We start from the raw sequence: 14546 nt of genomic DNA, 5'->3' as shown, positions 1-14546 counted from the left end.
TATGCAATCATCAAAAGAGCCACATCTGGCTCGCGAGCCATAGGTTCCCGACCCCTGACTTAAAGCTTTCGCGACTGCAGGAATTCATATTCTTTGGGTCTTTCCGTAAAGTCACTTAGGTAGGTTCAAAGAAAATAACAAAAAATAACAAAAAGCCACAACATAGCTGCCTCTCACATTAACATAGCCACCTCTCGCATTAACATAGCCACCTCTCACATTAACATAGCCACCTCTCACATTAACATAGCCACCTCTCACATTAACATAGCCACCTCTCGCATTAACATAGCCACCTCTCACATTCACATAGCCGCATCTTGCATTCACATAGCCACCTCTCGCATTAACATAGCCACCTCTCACATTAACATAGCCACCTCTCGCATTAACATAGCCACCTCTCACATTAACATAGCCGCCTCTCACATTAACATAGCCGCCTCTCACATTAACATAGCCACCTCTCGCATTAACATAGCCACCTCTCAGTTTAACATAGCCACATCTCAGATTAACATAGCCACCTCTCACATTAACATAGCCACCTCTCAAATTAACATAGCCACTTCTCACATTAACATAGCCACCTCCACGCCTCTCGTCGTGGACGTCGTTCCTCCGATCTCACATTAACATGCCAATTTCTCACATTAACATAACTAGCCCCGCCCACTTCGTTTATGACCCTTGTGCTACACCCATTGTAAACATTTTAGACGGTCTGCCTCAGCAGCTTTCCCCCTCTTTTTTCTTCCTGATGACGAACGCTTGTGTTGCGATCGAAATGTCATCGTTTTTTTTGTTATTTTTTTTTTATATTTTCTTTGAACCTATCTAAGTGACCTTACCAAAAGACCCAAAGAATATGAACCGCCCTACCTCCTCGGTGGTGCCGGATGGTCACTGTGGTGGATTAAGCAAAGCCACGGAGAGAAGGCCAATTCAATCGGCTGTTCCCCTCATGGCTCTCTTAGCCACCACGGTGGCCAACGGGGCTCTGGATGGGTGTGAGAGGCTGGTAACACCTCCAACTTAAATTTAATGACCACAAAAACACGTGCAAAATATCGAACTAAGGCAAAAAAAAAACACTGCGAGTGGCCACATGAATTTTTAGAACACTCACTGCGGTGCAGAGGCTGCCACTCCCCTGTTGGATGCTAGACCGGTACCGCCTGGATCTCTGTGGCATTACAGCAGGTCTGGTGGACGGTCCTTTACTTGGGGCAGGAGACTACCAAACGACAGGCAGAGTGCCTCTTCTGAACAAAACAATGAAGGGGGCGTGGGAGTATGGTGGTGAGGTGTGGGAGGCTGTAAGCCCCAGGCTTCTGTGGGCTCGCCTTCCCTTCAACGGGAGGCGAGGAATGGTAGTGGTTGCTTATGGTCCCATCGAAGATGAACATCAGGCTGGCTCGATAAGTCAGAAGAGTTCTAAAACTAAACTATTTTTTAAAATTATTTTAGCAGGTAAGGCTCACCGAGTTATTTAGCTCTTTTTCAGAAGCAACCTGGCCACAAATGATAGCTCAACAAAGTAGTTTACCATGTGGAAATGTATATCAACCAAATACTCTTAAATGCACGTTTATAAATGTGGAGGGAAACACCGGAGGACCTGGAGAAAACTCCACTCAACTGCGCACATGCAAACTCCAAATATTCAGACGTTGAGGTTGCGATCGAAACCACAATCTCCTGGTTACCAGGTGAGGTAGTTAACATCTCCGAGCCACCGTGGCACTAGCTAAGTGGCTCTTCAGGATAGTTGTTGGTGTGGTCGTTGTTGGTATGATCGTTGTTGGTATGCTCGTTGTGATCGTGGTGATTGTTGTTGGTGTGGCTGTTGTTGTTGGAATGGCACCAGGACGCTGACTGAGTCATGCTGGACGATGACCCGTCATGTGACCTCTCACATGACCCCACCTCGTCATCCACCACCACCACCTCCTCCTCCGCTCGCTCCACGCGAAGCTCACAGGAAGTGACATCACAGCGGCCACGGGGACAGGAAGTGACCTCACAGCTGCGCCGCTCACAGGAAGTAACATCGCATCGGCGGGGAAAGGAAGTGACATCACAACTGCGGGGACAGGAAGTGACACCTCAGCGGCGCCAGGGACAGGAAGTGGCGTTCCTGGCGGGGAGAGAGGCGGAGGGCGAAGGGGAGGAGCCGTGCTTCTACGAAACGGTGGAAGGTGAGAGGGAGAGACGTAGAGAGAGACCCCAACTCACCACACAGAGACCCCAACTCACCACACAGATACCCATAGACTCACCACGCAGATACCCATAGACTCACCACACAGACCCATAAATTCACCACACACACCCACAGACTCACCACACAGAGACCCCCAACTCACCACACAGAGACCCCAACTCACCACACAGAGACCCCAACTCACCACACAGATACCCATAGACTCACCACGCAGATACCCATAGACTCACCACACAGACCCATAAATTCACCACACACACCCACAGACTCACCACACAGAGACCCCAACTCACCACACAGATACCCATAGACTCACCACGCAGATACCCATAGACTCACCACACAGACCCATAAATTCACCACACACACCCACAGACTCACCACACAGAGACCCCCAACTCACCACACAGAGACCCCAACTCACCACGCAGATACCCATAGACTCACCACACAGACCCATAAATTCACCACACACACCCACAGACTCACCACACAGAGACCCCAACTCACCACACAGATACCCATAGACTCACCACGCAGATACCCATAGACTCACCACACAGACCCATAAATTCACCACACACACCCACAGACTCACCACACAGAGACCCCCAACTCACCACACAGAGACCCCAACTCACCACACAGAGACCCCAACTCACCACACAGAGACCCCAACTCACCACACAGATACCCATAGACTCACCACGCAGATACCCATAGACTCACCACACAGACCCATAAATTCACCACACACACCCACAGACTCACCACACAGAGACCCCCAACTCACCACACAGATACCCATAGACTCACCACGCAGATACCCATAGACTCACCACGCAGATACCCATAGACTCACCACACAGACCCATAAATCACCACACACACCCACAGACTCACCACACAGAAACCCCCAACTCACCACACAGATCCACAGACTCATCACACAGAGACCCCAGCTCACCACACAGACACCCATACTGTTCGAAGTGTGAGTGTGTTATCAATGTCTATGTACTGGGAGTGTGTATGTGAGTGTGTTAGGAGTTTTAGTGTGTATGTGTGTTAGAGGGTACAAGAGGAGAGATATCCGTTAGGGCGCCTGTGGGTTCGGAGTGTGTGGGTGTTATGAGTGTGTACATAGTATGTATGGGAGTGTGTTAATCTTGTCCTGGTCAAACCCCATTGGGCAGAGGCAGGAGACTGGACATCCACCCTCGGAGTTCCTCCAGAAAGGGCAAAAAGCCACTGCGAGTAGCCACGTGGAATGTTCGAATGCTCGCCCCCCTGGAGGAGAGGCTGCCACTCCTCTTGTCAGGAGCTGACCAGTATCTGCCTCTACCTCTGTGGAATACAGGAGGTCTGGTGGACTGGTTCTGGCTCCAGTCACCATTAGGGGTGGCTATTCATCTGAACAAAAGAATGAAGGTGGTGTTGTGGGAGCGTGGTATTTGTGAAGCTGTAATACACAGGCTACTGTGAGTTTCTTACACCCCCACCGGAGATCAACATCAGTGGAGGGATGCAGGCAAGGCCAGTGAGTCAGACACATATGACCTCCTGTCCCAGGTGCTAGCTAAAGTGGCCCATCGGGATAGAGTCATCATGTTGGGTGACTTTAACCCCTGAGTTGGTCATGACGCTGGCACCTGGGCTGCAGTGATTGAAAGGACCAGATCACCTGGCCCATGCTGCTCGACTTCTGTGCAAGCCATGGGCTTGTAATTACCAACACGCTGTTCCGGCATCGGCGCATCCACACAACATCATGGATGCAATGCCGGGTCCAAGCAAGAACATCTGCTGGACTACATAGTGATGGACCAGCGGATGCGAGCCCATGTCCTTGACACCAGGACGTACCGTGCAGCTGATCTGTTCACTGACCATCGGCTTGTCATCTGTAAGATGCGCCTGCCATTCTTCCACTGGTGGTTGTCGTCCTTCTAGCACCCCATTCAAACCCATAGTGGCATGGTCTCCGCTAGCTGATGAAAGTTGCAAACGAGAATTTAATCATCATTTGTGGCTGGGTTTGGCATCGTCCCCCACTCCTCCTGATGTCGAGGGGAAATGGGCGAGGTTTATGACTGTGACTCATGCAGCTGCATTGACTGCTTTGGGTACACGGTCCGGATCCCCCCCCAGAGAGCCTGGCTGAAGGAGGAGGTGTTCCAGCTGGCTGAAAAAAAGTGACAGTCCCACTCCCAATATCTGCAGCCTTCGCTCAGAGGTTTGGAGAGCCCGCGCAGCACTGCGAGGATGAGTGGTGGGCGCGGGTTGCTGATGAGATGGAATCTGCCTCAGTAGCCCCGCTATCACAAATCACTCATTAATTCCATCAAAAAAAGTAACTTTTAGTTCATATTCTTAGCTCTTTTGGTAAAGTCACGTTGAAGGGAAACAATAAAATAATAATAATAATATAAAACAATATTGTTATATATATTTTTTTTAGTTTGAAGGGAAACAAAATAATATAAAACAATATTGTTTTATATATATTATTATTTTATTGTTTCCCTGCAACGTGACTTTACCGAAAGAGCTAAGAATATGAATTACTCATAATAAAGGTTTTTGGGTTAGATCGCGTTTATTTATAAATGTGTCGTAACCTTCCACCACCCGACACGGCCAATCAGCAAAAAAAAAAGTGTCACGTTGACAAAAGACAAATAATTCACTACTTTAGCCCACCGGTGTGTTGAAGAGTTAATCCACATTTACAGTTTGAGTACGACGTTTCGCTGGTAAATACATCCAGCATCATCGGGCAATTCGCCAGAATGGCAAATTACAGCATCATCGGGCAATTCGCCATTCTGGCGAATTGCCCGATGATGCTGGATGTATTTACCAGCGAAACGTCGTACTCAAACTGTAAATGTGGATTAACTCTTCAACACACCGGTGGGCTGAAGTAGTGAACTATTTGTGTCTTTTGTCAACGTGACACTTTTTTTTTTGCTGATTGGCCGTGTCGGGTGGTGGAGGGTTATGACACATTTATAAATAAACGCGATCTAACCCAAAAACCTTTATTATGAATAATATTGGTCGCGAAAGCCTACGTGTTAAACTGAATATGAATTGCTGCAGTCACGAAAGCTTTCAATCACAATTTAACTTTTTAGCTCCTCGCCTATCACCGTCCTTAAGAGAAAGAATGGTGATGCGATCTCTGTCCCCCCCTGCACGGTTTGCTGAGCATTCCCTTGAGGTCTTTCCCTCCGGCCAGAAAACATCACGGGCGCCGCCGCTCGAATCATCTAACGGCACTTGCCCCGACAGCGCGTGCTCGGCCTACGCCCGGGGGAACCGATGCCCGTTTCTTTTGTGCGCGCCTGTAGGAGGAGTGCGCCTGTTCCGCTGCCGCCTGTGCGCCTACAGCAGCCCGCGGAGGTCGTACCTCCCCACGCACAACCTGACGCACACCCAGCAGAACCCCTTCTCCTGCAGCCTCTGTCCCTACGAGTGCAAGTCCAAGCAGCAGCTGGACACGCACGCCATGAAACACTCGGGTGAGCCGAGGCTCCGGGGAACGCTCGCACGCTCGCACGATCACGCTCAGTCTCGCACGCTCACGCTCGCACGCTCACGCTCGCACGATCACGCTCGCACACTCACGCTCACACGCTCACGCTCGCACGATCACGCTCGCACGCTCACGCTCGCACGCTCACGCTCGCACGATCACGCTCGCACACTCACGCTCACACGCTCACGCTCGCACGCTCACGCTCGCACGATCACGCTCGCACGATCACGCTCGCACACTCGCACGCTCACTCTCGCACGATCACGCTCGCACACTCGCACGCTCACGCTCGCACGCTCACGCTCGCACGATCACGCTCGCACACTCACGCTCGCACGCTCACGCTCGCACGATCACGCTCGCACGATCACGCTTGCACACTCACGCTCGCACACTCACGCTCGCACGCTCAACGCTCGCACGCTCAACGCTCGCACGCTCACGCTAGCACACTGAGGCTCGCACAATCAGGCTCGCACACTCACGCTCGCACGTTCAGGCTCGCACGCTCAACGCTCGCACGCTCACGCTAGCACACTCACGCTCGCACGTTCAGGCTCGCACGCTCGCACACTCAACGCTCAACGCTCGCACGCTCTCACGCTCTCACGCTCTCACGCTCGCACGATCACGCTCGCACGCTCAGGCTCGCACGATCAGGCTCGCACGATCACGCTCGCACGATCACGCTCGCACGATCACGCTCGCACACTCACGCTCGCACGATCACGCTCGCACGATCACGCTCACACGATCACGCTCGCACGATCACGCTCGCACACTCACGCTCGCACGCTCACGCTCGCACACTCAGGCTCGCACGCTCACGCTCGCACACTCACGCTCGCACGATCACGCTCGCACACTCACGCTCGCACGATCACGCTCGCACGATCACGCTCGCACGCTCAGGCTCGCACACTCAGGCTCGCACGCTCACGCTCGCACGATCACGCTCGCACACTCACGCTCGCACGATCACGCTCGCACACTCAGGCTCGCACACTCACGCTCACACACTCACGCTCGCACGATCACGCTCGCACGATCACGATCACGCTCTCACGCTCGCACACTCACGCTCGCACGCTCACGCTCGCACGATCACGCTCGCACACTCACGCTCGCACGCTCACGCTCGCACGATCACGCTCGCACGATCACGCTTGCACACTCACGCTCGCACACTCACGCTCGCACGCTCAACGCTCGCACGCTCAACGCTCGCACGCTCACGCTAGCACACTGAGGCTCGCACAATCAGGCTCGCACACTCACGCTCGCACGTTCAGGCTCGCACGATCACGCTCGCACGCTCAACGCTCGCACGCTCACGCTAGCACACTCACGCTCGCACGTTCAGGCTCGCACGCTCGCACACTCAACGCTCAACGCTCGCACGCTCTCACGCTCTCACGCTCTCACGCTCGCACGATCACGCTCGCACGCTCAGGCTCGCACGATCAGGCTCGCACGATCACGCTCGCACGATCACGCTCGCACGATCACGCTCGCACGATCACGCTCGCACACTCAGGCTCGCACGATCACGCTCGCACGATCAGGCTCGCACGATCACGCTCGCACGATCACGCTCGCATACTCACGCTCGCACACTCACGCTCGCACGATCACGCTCGCACGATCACGCTCACACGATCACGCTCGCACGATCACGCTCGCACACTCACGCTCGCACGCTCACGCTCGCACACTCAGGCTCGCACGCTCACGCTCGCACACTCACGCTCGCACGATCACGCTCGCACACTCACGCTCGCACGATCACGCTCGCACGATCACGCTCGCACACTCACGCTCGCACACTCAGGCTCGCACGCTCACGCTCGCACGATCACGCTCGCACACTCAGGCTCGCACACTCACGCTCGCACGATCACGCTCGCACACTCAGGCTCGCACACTCACGCTCACACACTCACGCTCGCACGATCACGCTCGCACGATCACGATCACGCTCTCACGCTCGCACACTCACGCTCGCACACTCACGCTCGCACGCTCACGCTCGCACGATCAACGCTCGCACGATCACGCTCGCACGCTCAGGCTCGCACACTCACGCTCGCACACTCAGGCTCGCACACTCACGCTCGCACACTCAGGCTCGCACACTCACGCTCGCACGATCACGCTCGCACACTCACGCTCGCACACTCAGGCTCGCACGATCACGCTCGCGCGATCAGGCTCGCACGCTCACGCTCGCACACTCACGCTCGCACGATCACGCTCGCACACTCACGCTCGCACGATCACGCTCGCACACTCACGCTCGCACGCTCAGGCTCGCACGATCACGCTCGCACGATCACGCTCGCACGATCACGCTCGCACGATCACGCTCGCACGATCACGCTCGCACGATCACGCTCGCACGATCACGCTCGCACGTTCACGCTCGCACACTCACGCTCGCGCGATCACGCTCGCACGATCACGCTCGCACGATCACGCTCGCACACTCACGCTCGCACGATCACGCTCGCACGATCACGCTCGCACGCTCACACTCGCACGCTCAGGCTAGCACACTCACGCTCGCACGATCACGCTCGCACACTCACGCTCACACGCTCACGCTCGCACGATCACGCTCGCACGATCACGCTCGCACGATCACGCTCGCACACTCGCACGCTCACTCTCGCACGATCACGCTCGCACACTCGCACGCTCACGCTCGCACGCTCACGCTCGCACGATCACGCTCGCACACTCACGCTCGCACGCTCACGCTCGCACGATCACGCTCGCACGATCACGCTTGCACACTCACGCTCGCACACTCACGCTCGCACGCTCAACGCTCGCACGCTCAACGCTCGCACGCTCACGCTAGCACACTGAGGCTCGCACAATCAGGCTCGCACACTCACGCTCGCACGTTCAGGCTCGCACGCTCAACGCTCGCACGCTCACGCTAGCACACTCACGCTCGCACGTTCAGGCTCGCACGCTCGCACACTCAACGCTCAACGCTCGCACGCTCTCACGCTCTCACGCTCTCACGCTCGCACGATCACGCTCGCACGCTCAGGCTCGCACGATCAGGCTCGCACGATCACGCTCGCACGATCACGCTCGCACGATCACGCTCGCACGATCACGCTCGCACACTCAGGCTCGCACGATCACGCTCGCACGATCAGGCTCGCACGATCACGCTCGCACGATCACGCTCGCATACTCACGCTCGCACACTCACGCTCGCACGATCACGCTCGCACGATCACGCTCACACGATCACGCTCGCACGATCACGCTCGCACGCTCACGCTCGCACACTCAGGCTCGCACGCTCACGCTCGCACACTCACGCTCGCACGATCACGCTCGCACACTCACGCTCGCACGATCACGCTCGCACGATCACGCTCGCACGCTCAGGCTCGCACACTCAGGCTCGCACGCTCACGCTCGCACGATCACGCTCGCACACTCACGCTCGCACGATCACGCTCGCACACTCACGCTCGCACGATCACGCTCGCACGATCACGATCACGCTCTCACGCTCGCACACTCACGCTCGCACACTCACGCTCGCACGCTCACGCTCGCACGATCACGCTCGCACACTCACGCTCGCACGCTCACGCTCGCACGATCACGCTCGCACACTCACGCTCGCACACTCACGCTCGCACGCTCACGCTCGCACGATCAACGCTCGCACGATCACGCTCGCACGCTCAGGCTCGCACACTCACGCTCGCACACTCAGGCTCGCACACTCACGCTCGCACACTCAGGCTCGCACACTCACGCTCGCACGATCACGCTCGCACACTCACGCTCGCACACTCAGGCTCGCACGATCACGCTCGCACGATCAGGCTCGCACGATCACGCTCGCACGATCACGCTCGCATACTCACGCTCGCACACTCACGCTCGCACACTCAGGCTCGCACGATCACGCTCGCACGATCACGCTCGCACGCTCAGGCTCGCACACTCATGCTCGCACACTCAGGCTCACACGATCACGCTCGCACGATCACGCTCGCACACTCAGGCTCGCACACTCAGGCTCGCACGCTCACGCTCGCACACTCACGCTCGCACGATCACGCTCACGCTCGCACGATCACGCTCGCACACTCACGCTCGCACGATCACGCTCGCACACTCACGCTCGCACACTCACGCTCGCACGATCACGCTCGCACGTCTTAGGGGCCCCCTACGGTCGAGGGACGGTGAACAACGACGCTCCGAACCGCTCCTCTGAAATGCCCAGAAACACCTTGACACAGTCTTGATTTGAAGCCTGACACAGTTCTAACCGATACTCTGAATCACTTGTCTGAGACACTCACACGCTCACTCACACTGTCACTCACACTCCGATTGCACTTTGCTGTGAAAACTGCTCCCTCCCTCCCCCAGGCCTGCGCCCCTTCAAGTGTCCGCACTGCGAGTATGCGACATTCGCCCGGAGCCACTTGCGCCAGCACCTCGCCCGCTTCCACCACCACCACCCCTCCCCCTCCCCCCCCCTCTTGACCCTCTCCCGTAGGGGAGGGGCTCGGCGTGCCCGCTCCCGGGGTGGCGGGGGAGGAGCGGGGGGAGGGGCGGGGGAGTCCCTCGCCCTGCTCCAGCACGGCAGAGCCAGGGGCCACGGTGAGTGGGGAGGGGGAGGCTGGAGACAGTTACTGTGAAGTGAGCCACGGGGAGACACGCAGAGACTCCAGGAGTCGCGCGGGGACGCGGGGAGCCACGGGGAGACTTGGGGAGACTTAGGGAGACACGTAGAGACTCCAGGAGTCACGTGGAGACGCTGGGAGCCACGGGGAGACTTGGGGGAGACTTAGGGAGACACGCAGAGACCCCAGGAGTCACGTGGAGACGCTGGGAGCCACGGGGAGACTTGGGGGAGACTCGCAGAGACTCCAGGAGTCACGCGGGGACGCGGGGAGCCACGGGGAGACTTGGGGAGACTTAGGGAGACACGCAGAGACTCCAGGAGTCACGTGGAGACGCTGGGAGCCACGGGGAGACTTGGGGAGACTTAGGGAGACTTGGGGAGACACGCAGAGACTCCAGGAGTCGCGCGGAGACGCGGGGAGCCACGGGGAGCCACCGGCAAACACGCAGAGACTCCAGGAGTCGTGTGGAGATGCTGGGAGCCACGGGGAGACTTGTGGAGACTTAGGGAGACTCGCAGAGACTCCAGGAGTCACGTGGAGACGCGGGGAGCCACGGGGAGACTTGGGGAGACTTAGGGAGACTTGGGGAGACACGCAGAGACTCCAGGAGTCGCGTGGAGACGCGGGGAGCCACGGGGAGCCACCGGCAAACACGCAGAGACTCCAGGAGTCACGTGGAGACGCGGGGAGCCACGGGGAGACTTGGGGGAGACACGCAGAGACTCCAGGAGTCACGTGGAGACGCTGGGAGCCACGGGGAGACTTGGGGAGACTTGGGGAGACACGCAGAGACTCCAGGAGTCACGTGGAGACGCGGGGAGCCACGGGGAGACTTGGGGAGACACGCAGAGACTCCAGGAGTCACGTGGAGACGCTGGGAGCCACGGGGTGCCACGGGGAGACTTGGGGGAGACACGCAGAGACTCTAGGAGTCGCGTGGAGACGTGGGGAGCCACGGGGAGACTTGGGGAGACTCGCAGAGACTCCAGGAGTCACGTGGAGACGCGGAGAGCCACCGGCAGACACGCAGAGACTCCAGGAGTCGCGTGGAGACGCTGGGAGCCACGGGAGGCCACGGGGAGACTTGGGGAGACTTGGGGAGACACGGAGAGTCACTCGGAGGCTCGGCGAGTGATGGGGAGACTCGGGGAGCCACGCGCAGACTCGGGATGCTGCGGGGAGACGCGGGGAGACGTGAGGACACTCGGGGAGACGTGAGGACACTCGGGGAGACGTGAGGACACTCGGGGAGACGCGAGGACGCTCGGGGAGACGTGAGGACACTCGTGGAGACGCGAGGACACTCGGGGAGACGCGAGGACACTCGGGGAGACGTGAGGACACTCGGGGAGACGCGAGGACACTCGGGGAGACGCGAGGACACTCGGGGAGACGCGAGGACGCTCGGGGGAGACGTGAGGACACTCGGGGAGACGTGAGGACACTCGGGGAGACGTGAGGACACTCGGGGAGACGCGAGGACACTCGGGGAGACGCGAGGACACTCGGGGAGACGTGAGGACGCTCGGGGAGACCCGGTGCGCCACGAGGAGACGTCTGAGGAACCGCAGAATAAAGGAAGTCGCCAACCTCCCATGAGGAACAAGTGAGGCAGATGCCGAGAGATGCTCGGAGGAGGAAGGGAAGGAGGTGGAAGTGGGGAGGGGGCGGGGGCAGGGTGGGAGAGGGAGGGAGGGGGGGAGGAAGAGGGAGTGGGAGTGAGAATGTGAGGAGGTGGAGATACAAGATGGAGGAGACCGCTTGACCCCCTTCTCACCTCCCCCCTCCCTCCCCACCGCCCCCCCCCCCATTCCCCCCCCCCCCGACCCCCCAGGAGTAGGAGGAGGGATGAGCCCCCCACTAGCACCACAGCCACCCAGGCTGCCCCCCGGGTCCTCTGCTGCTCCCGCTGCCCCTACCGCACCTCGCGGAGGGACCGGCTCCTCCTGCACCAGACCCGTCGTCACGGCAACCACCACGACCACCCAGCCACCATCACGACCGCCGCAGCAACAACGACAACAACCAACAATGACAGCAAATCCTCTGGAGGAGATTTAGGAGGGAAATTTAGTGGAGGAGGAGGTGGTGGTGGAGGAGGTGGAGGAGGAGGTGGAGGAGGAGGTGGTGGAGGGAGGTGGAGGTGGAGGAGGAGGAGGAGGTGGAGGAGGTGGAGGAGGAGGAGGTGGAGGAGGGAGCTCCCTGCTCCGAGCTGCGCTAACCGCCGTGCCCTCGGCTGCCTCCTCCTCCTCCTCCTCCTCGCCTCTCCGTATTAACCTGGGATCACTGCTCAAAGGCAGGCGGGCACCATCCATGGGTCGGGGCTCTCGGACAAGGTCACGGCCACCGCCACCGCTGCCGCCGGCGACGACGGCGACGACGACCGCGAGGAGGAGGAGGAGGAGGACCTCGCTGGAGGAGGTCGAGGGGAGATCCGGAGGACGCGGAGGGAGATCTGGGAGATCCGGAGGAGGGGCGGCGGTGCCCTGGACGACCTGGAGAAGGCGGAGGAGGCCCAGGAAGATCTGGAGGGGGATGAGGAGGCCCACGGCGACCGAGGAGACCTGGGGGAGAACCCTCACGGTGAGCTGGGGGAGGCGGATCACTTCAAGTCGCCAGGGCACCTGGCCGCCGTGACATCGGAACCCCTCAACGGAGACTCTGGGACCGCCGCCCTCTCAACCACCACCGCCGCCCTCTCAGCCGACGCTGCCGACAGCGACCGCTGCTCCGCCGCCGCCTCCGCCGCCTCCGCCGCCTCCGCCGCCTCCGCCGCCTCTGCTGGTCCCGCATCGCCGCCACCGCCGCCGCCACCACCGCCTCAGCCGCCACCGCCTCAGCCGCCGGCGGCGTTGGGCGGACGCAAGGTGCCCCCTTTGCGCCAGGCCAAGTCCCGGGCCTCCTTCAGCCGCCCGTCCCCGTTCCCTCCGCAGGCGGCCGAGGGCCCCGCCTTCCGGCGTGCCGCGGGAGGCCACTACCAGTGCCTGCAGTGCCCCTTCCTCACCGCCCACCGCCGCTCCATCTCACGCCACGTCCTCAACATCCACACGGGCGGCGCCCGGCGCCAATCCGGCGGTGGTGGCGGTGGTGGCGGTGGTGGCAGGAGGAGCAGGGGGGGTAAGGATGCCGGGCCGGATTTTGGCACCCCGGGATCCCGGCCCCCCAGGGGCTTCTCCTGCCAGCGCTGTGACTTCCGCTGCGCCACAGCCTACTCCTTCGTGCTGCACGTGCAGGCCCACCGGGGCAGCGGCGGCGGGGCGGGGAGCGGAGCAACGGGCGACGTCGGCGCGGGGGCCGCGGGGGCCGCGGGGGCCGCGGGGGCCGCGGGCCCGGGGGCCCCCGCGGACGTGGGGGCGGACGACGCGGCCGGCGGGCGGGAGGAAGGCGCCGGCTCTGAGGTTGCTGCGCATGCTGCGACTACCGGAGCCACTCGGTCAAGGTGAGAGAGGGAGAGGAGAGAGGAGGGAGAGGAGAGGAGAGAGGAGGGAGGGAGAGGAGGGAGAGAGGAGGGAGAGAGGAGGGAGAGAGAGGGAGAGAGAGGGGAGAGAGGAGAGAGGGAGGGAGAGAGGGAGAGAGAGAGGAGAGAGGAGGGAGAGAGGAGGGAGAGAGGGAGAGAGAGAGGAGGGAGAGAGGAGAGAGGAGGGAGAGAGGAGGGAGAGAAGAGGGAGAGAGGAGGGAGAGAGGAGGGAGGAGAGAGGGAGAGAGGAGGGAGAGAGGAGGGAGGAGAGAGGAGGGAGAGAGGAGGGAGAGAGAGGGAGAGAGGGAGAGAGGAGGGAGGGAGAGAGGAGGGAGAGAGGAGGGAGAGAGGAGGAGAGGAGAGAGAGGAGAGGAGGGAGAGAGGAGGGAGAGAGGAGGGAGAGAGGAGGGAGGGAGAGAGGAGGGAGAGAGAGAGGGAGAGAGAGGAGGGAGAGAGGAGGAGGGAGAGGAGGAGAGAGGAGGGAGAGAGGAGGGAGAGAGAGAGAGAGGAGGGAGAGAGGGAGAGAGAGAGGAGAGGAGAGGAGGGAGAGAGGAAGTGAGAGAGGAGGAGAGAGGAGGGAGAGAGGAGGGAGAGAGGAGGGAGAGAGGAGAGAGAGAGAGAGAGGAGAGTGGAGGGAGAGAG

The 14546-nt window shown here is 59.6% G+C and overlaps 2 protein-coding genes across 6 annotated transcripts in view; both read left to right on the top strand.

Moving 5' to 3' along the window:
* LOC142907357 (uncharacterized) overlaps positions 1-12725 on the top strand; it is a 32989-nt gene extending 20264 nt beyond the window's left edge. For 3 of the 5 annotated variants that reach the window (XM_076056787.1, XM_076056788.1, XM_076056789.1), the window contains exons 2-6: positions 1871-2201; positions 5584-5754; positions 10188-10421; positions 12282-12532; positions 12615-12725. In XM_076056787.1, coding sequence (XP_075912902.1) covers positions 1886-2201; positions 5584-5754; positions 10188-10421; positions 12282-12508 — 948 coding nt within the window. In that variant the 5' untranslated portion in view covers positions 1871-1885 and the 3' untranslated portion in view covers positions 12509-12532; positions 12615-12725. Of the gene's footprint in view, positions 1-1870; positions 2202-5583; positions 5755-10187; positions 10422-12281; positions 12533-12614 lie in introns of those variants that run through there. The other 2 variants (XM_076056786.1, XM_076056785.1) reach the window with 2 other exon arrangements.
* The window catches only part of LOC116957598 (uncharacterized), a gene marked incomplete at its 5' end in the record, with an annotated part of 85501 nt that continues 83678 nt past the window's right edge, over positions 12724-14546 (top strand). Inside the window, one exon of the mRNA XM_076056871.1 lies at positions 12724-13886. Coding sequence (XP_075912986.1) covers positions 12724-13886 — 1163 coding nt within the window. The remainder of the gene's footprint in view (positions 13887-14546) is intronic.

The sequence above is a fragment of the Petromyzon marinus genome, chromosome 78, assembly GCF_048934315.1.
Source record: "Petromyzon marinus isolate PM22_M1 ecotype Great Lakes invasive population chromosome 78, UKy_Petmar_22M1.pri1.0, whole genome shotgun sequence".
NCBI classification, from domain to species: Eukaryota; Metazoa; Chordata; class Hyperoartia; order Petromyzontiformes; family Petromyzontidae; genus Petromyzon; species Petromyzon marinus.
Note: the sequence above shows the minus strand (reverse complement) of the source record. Positions and strands in the feature narration are given on the sequence as shown.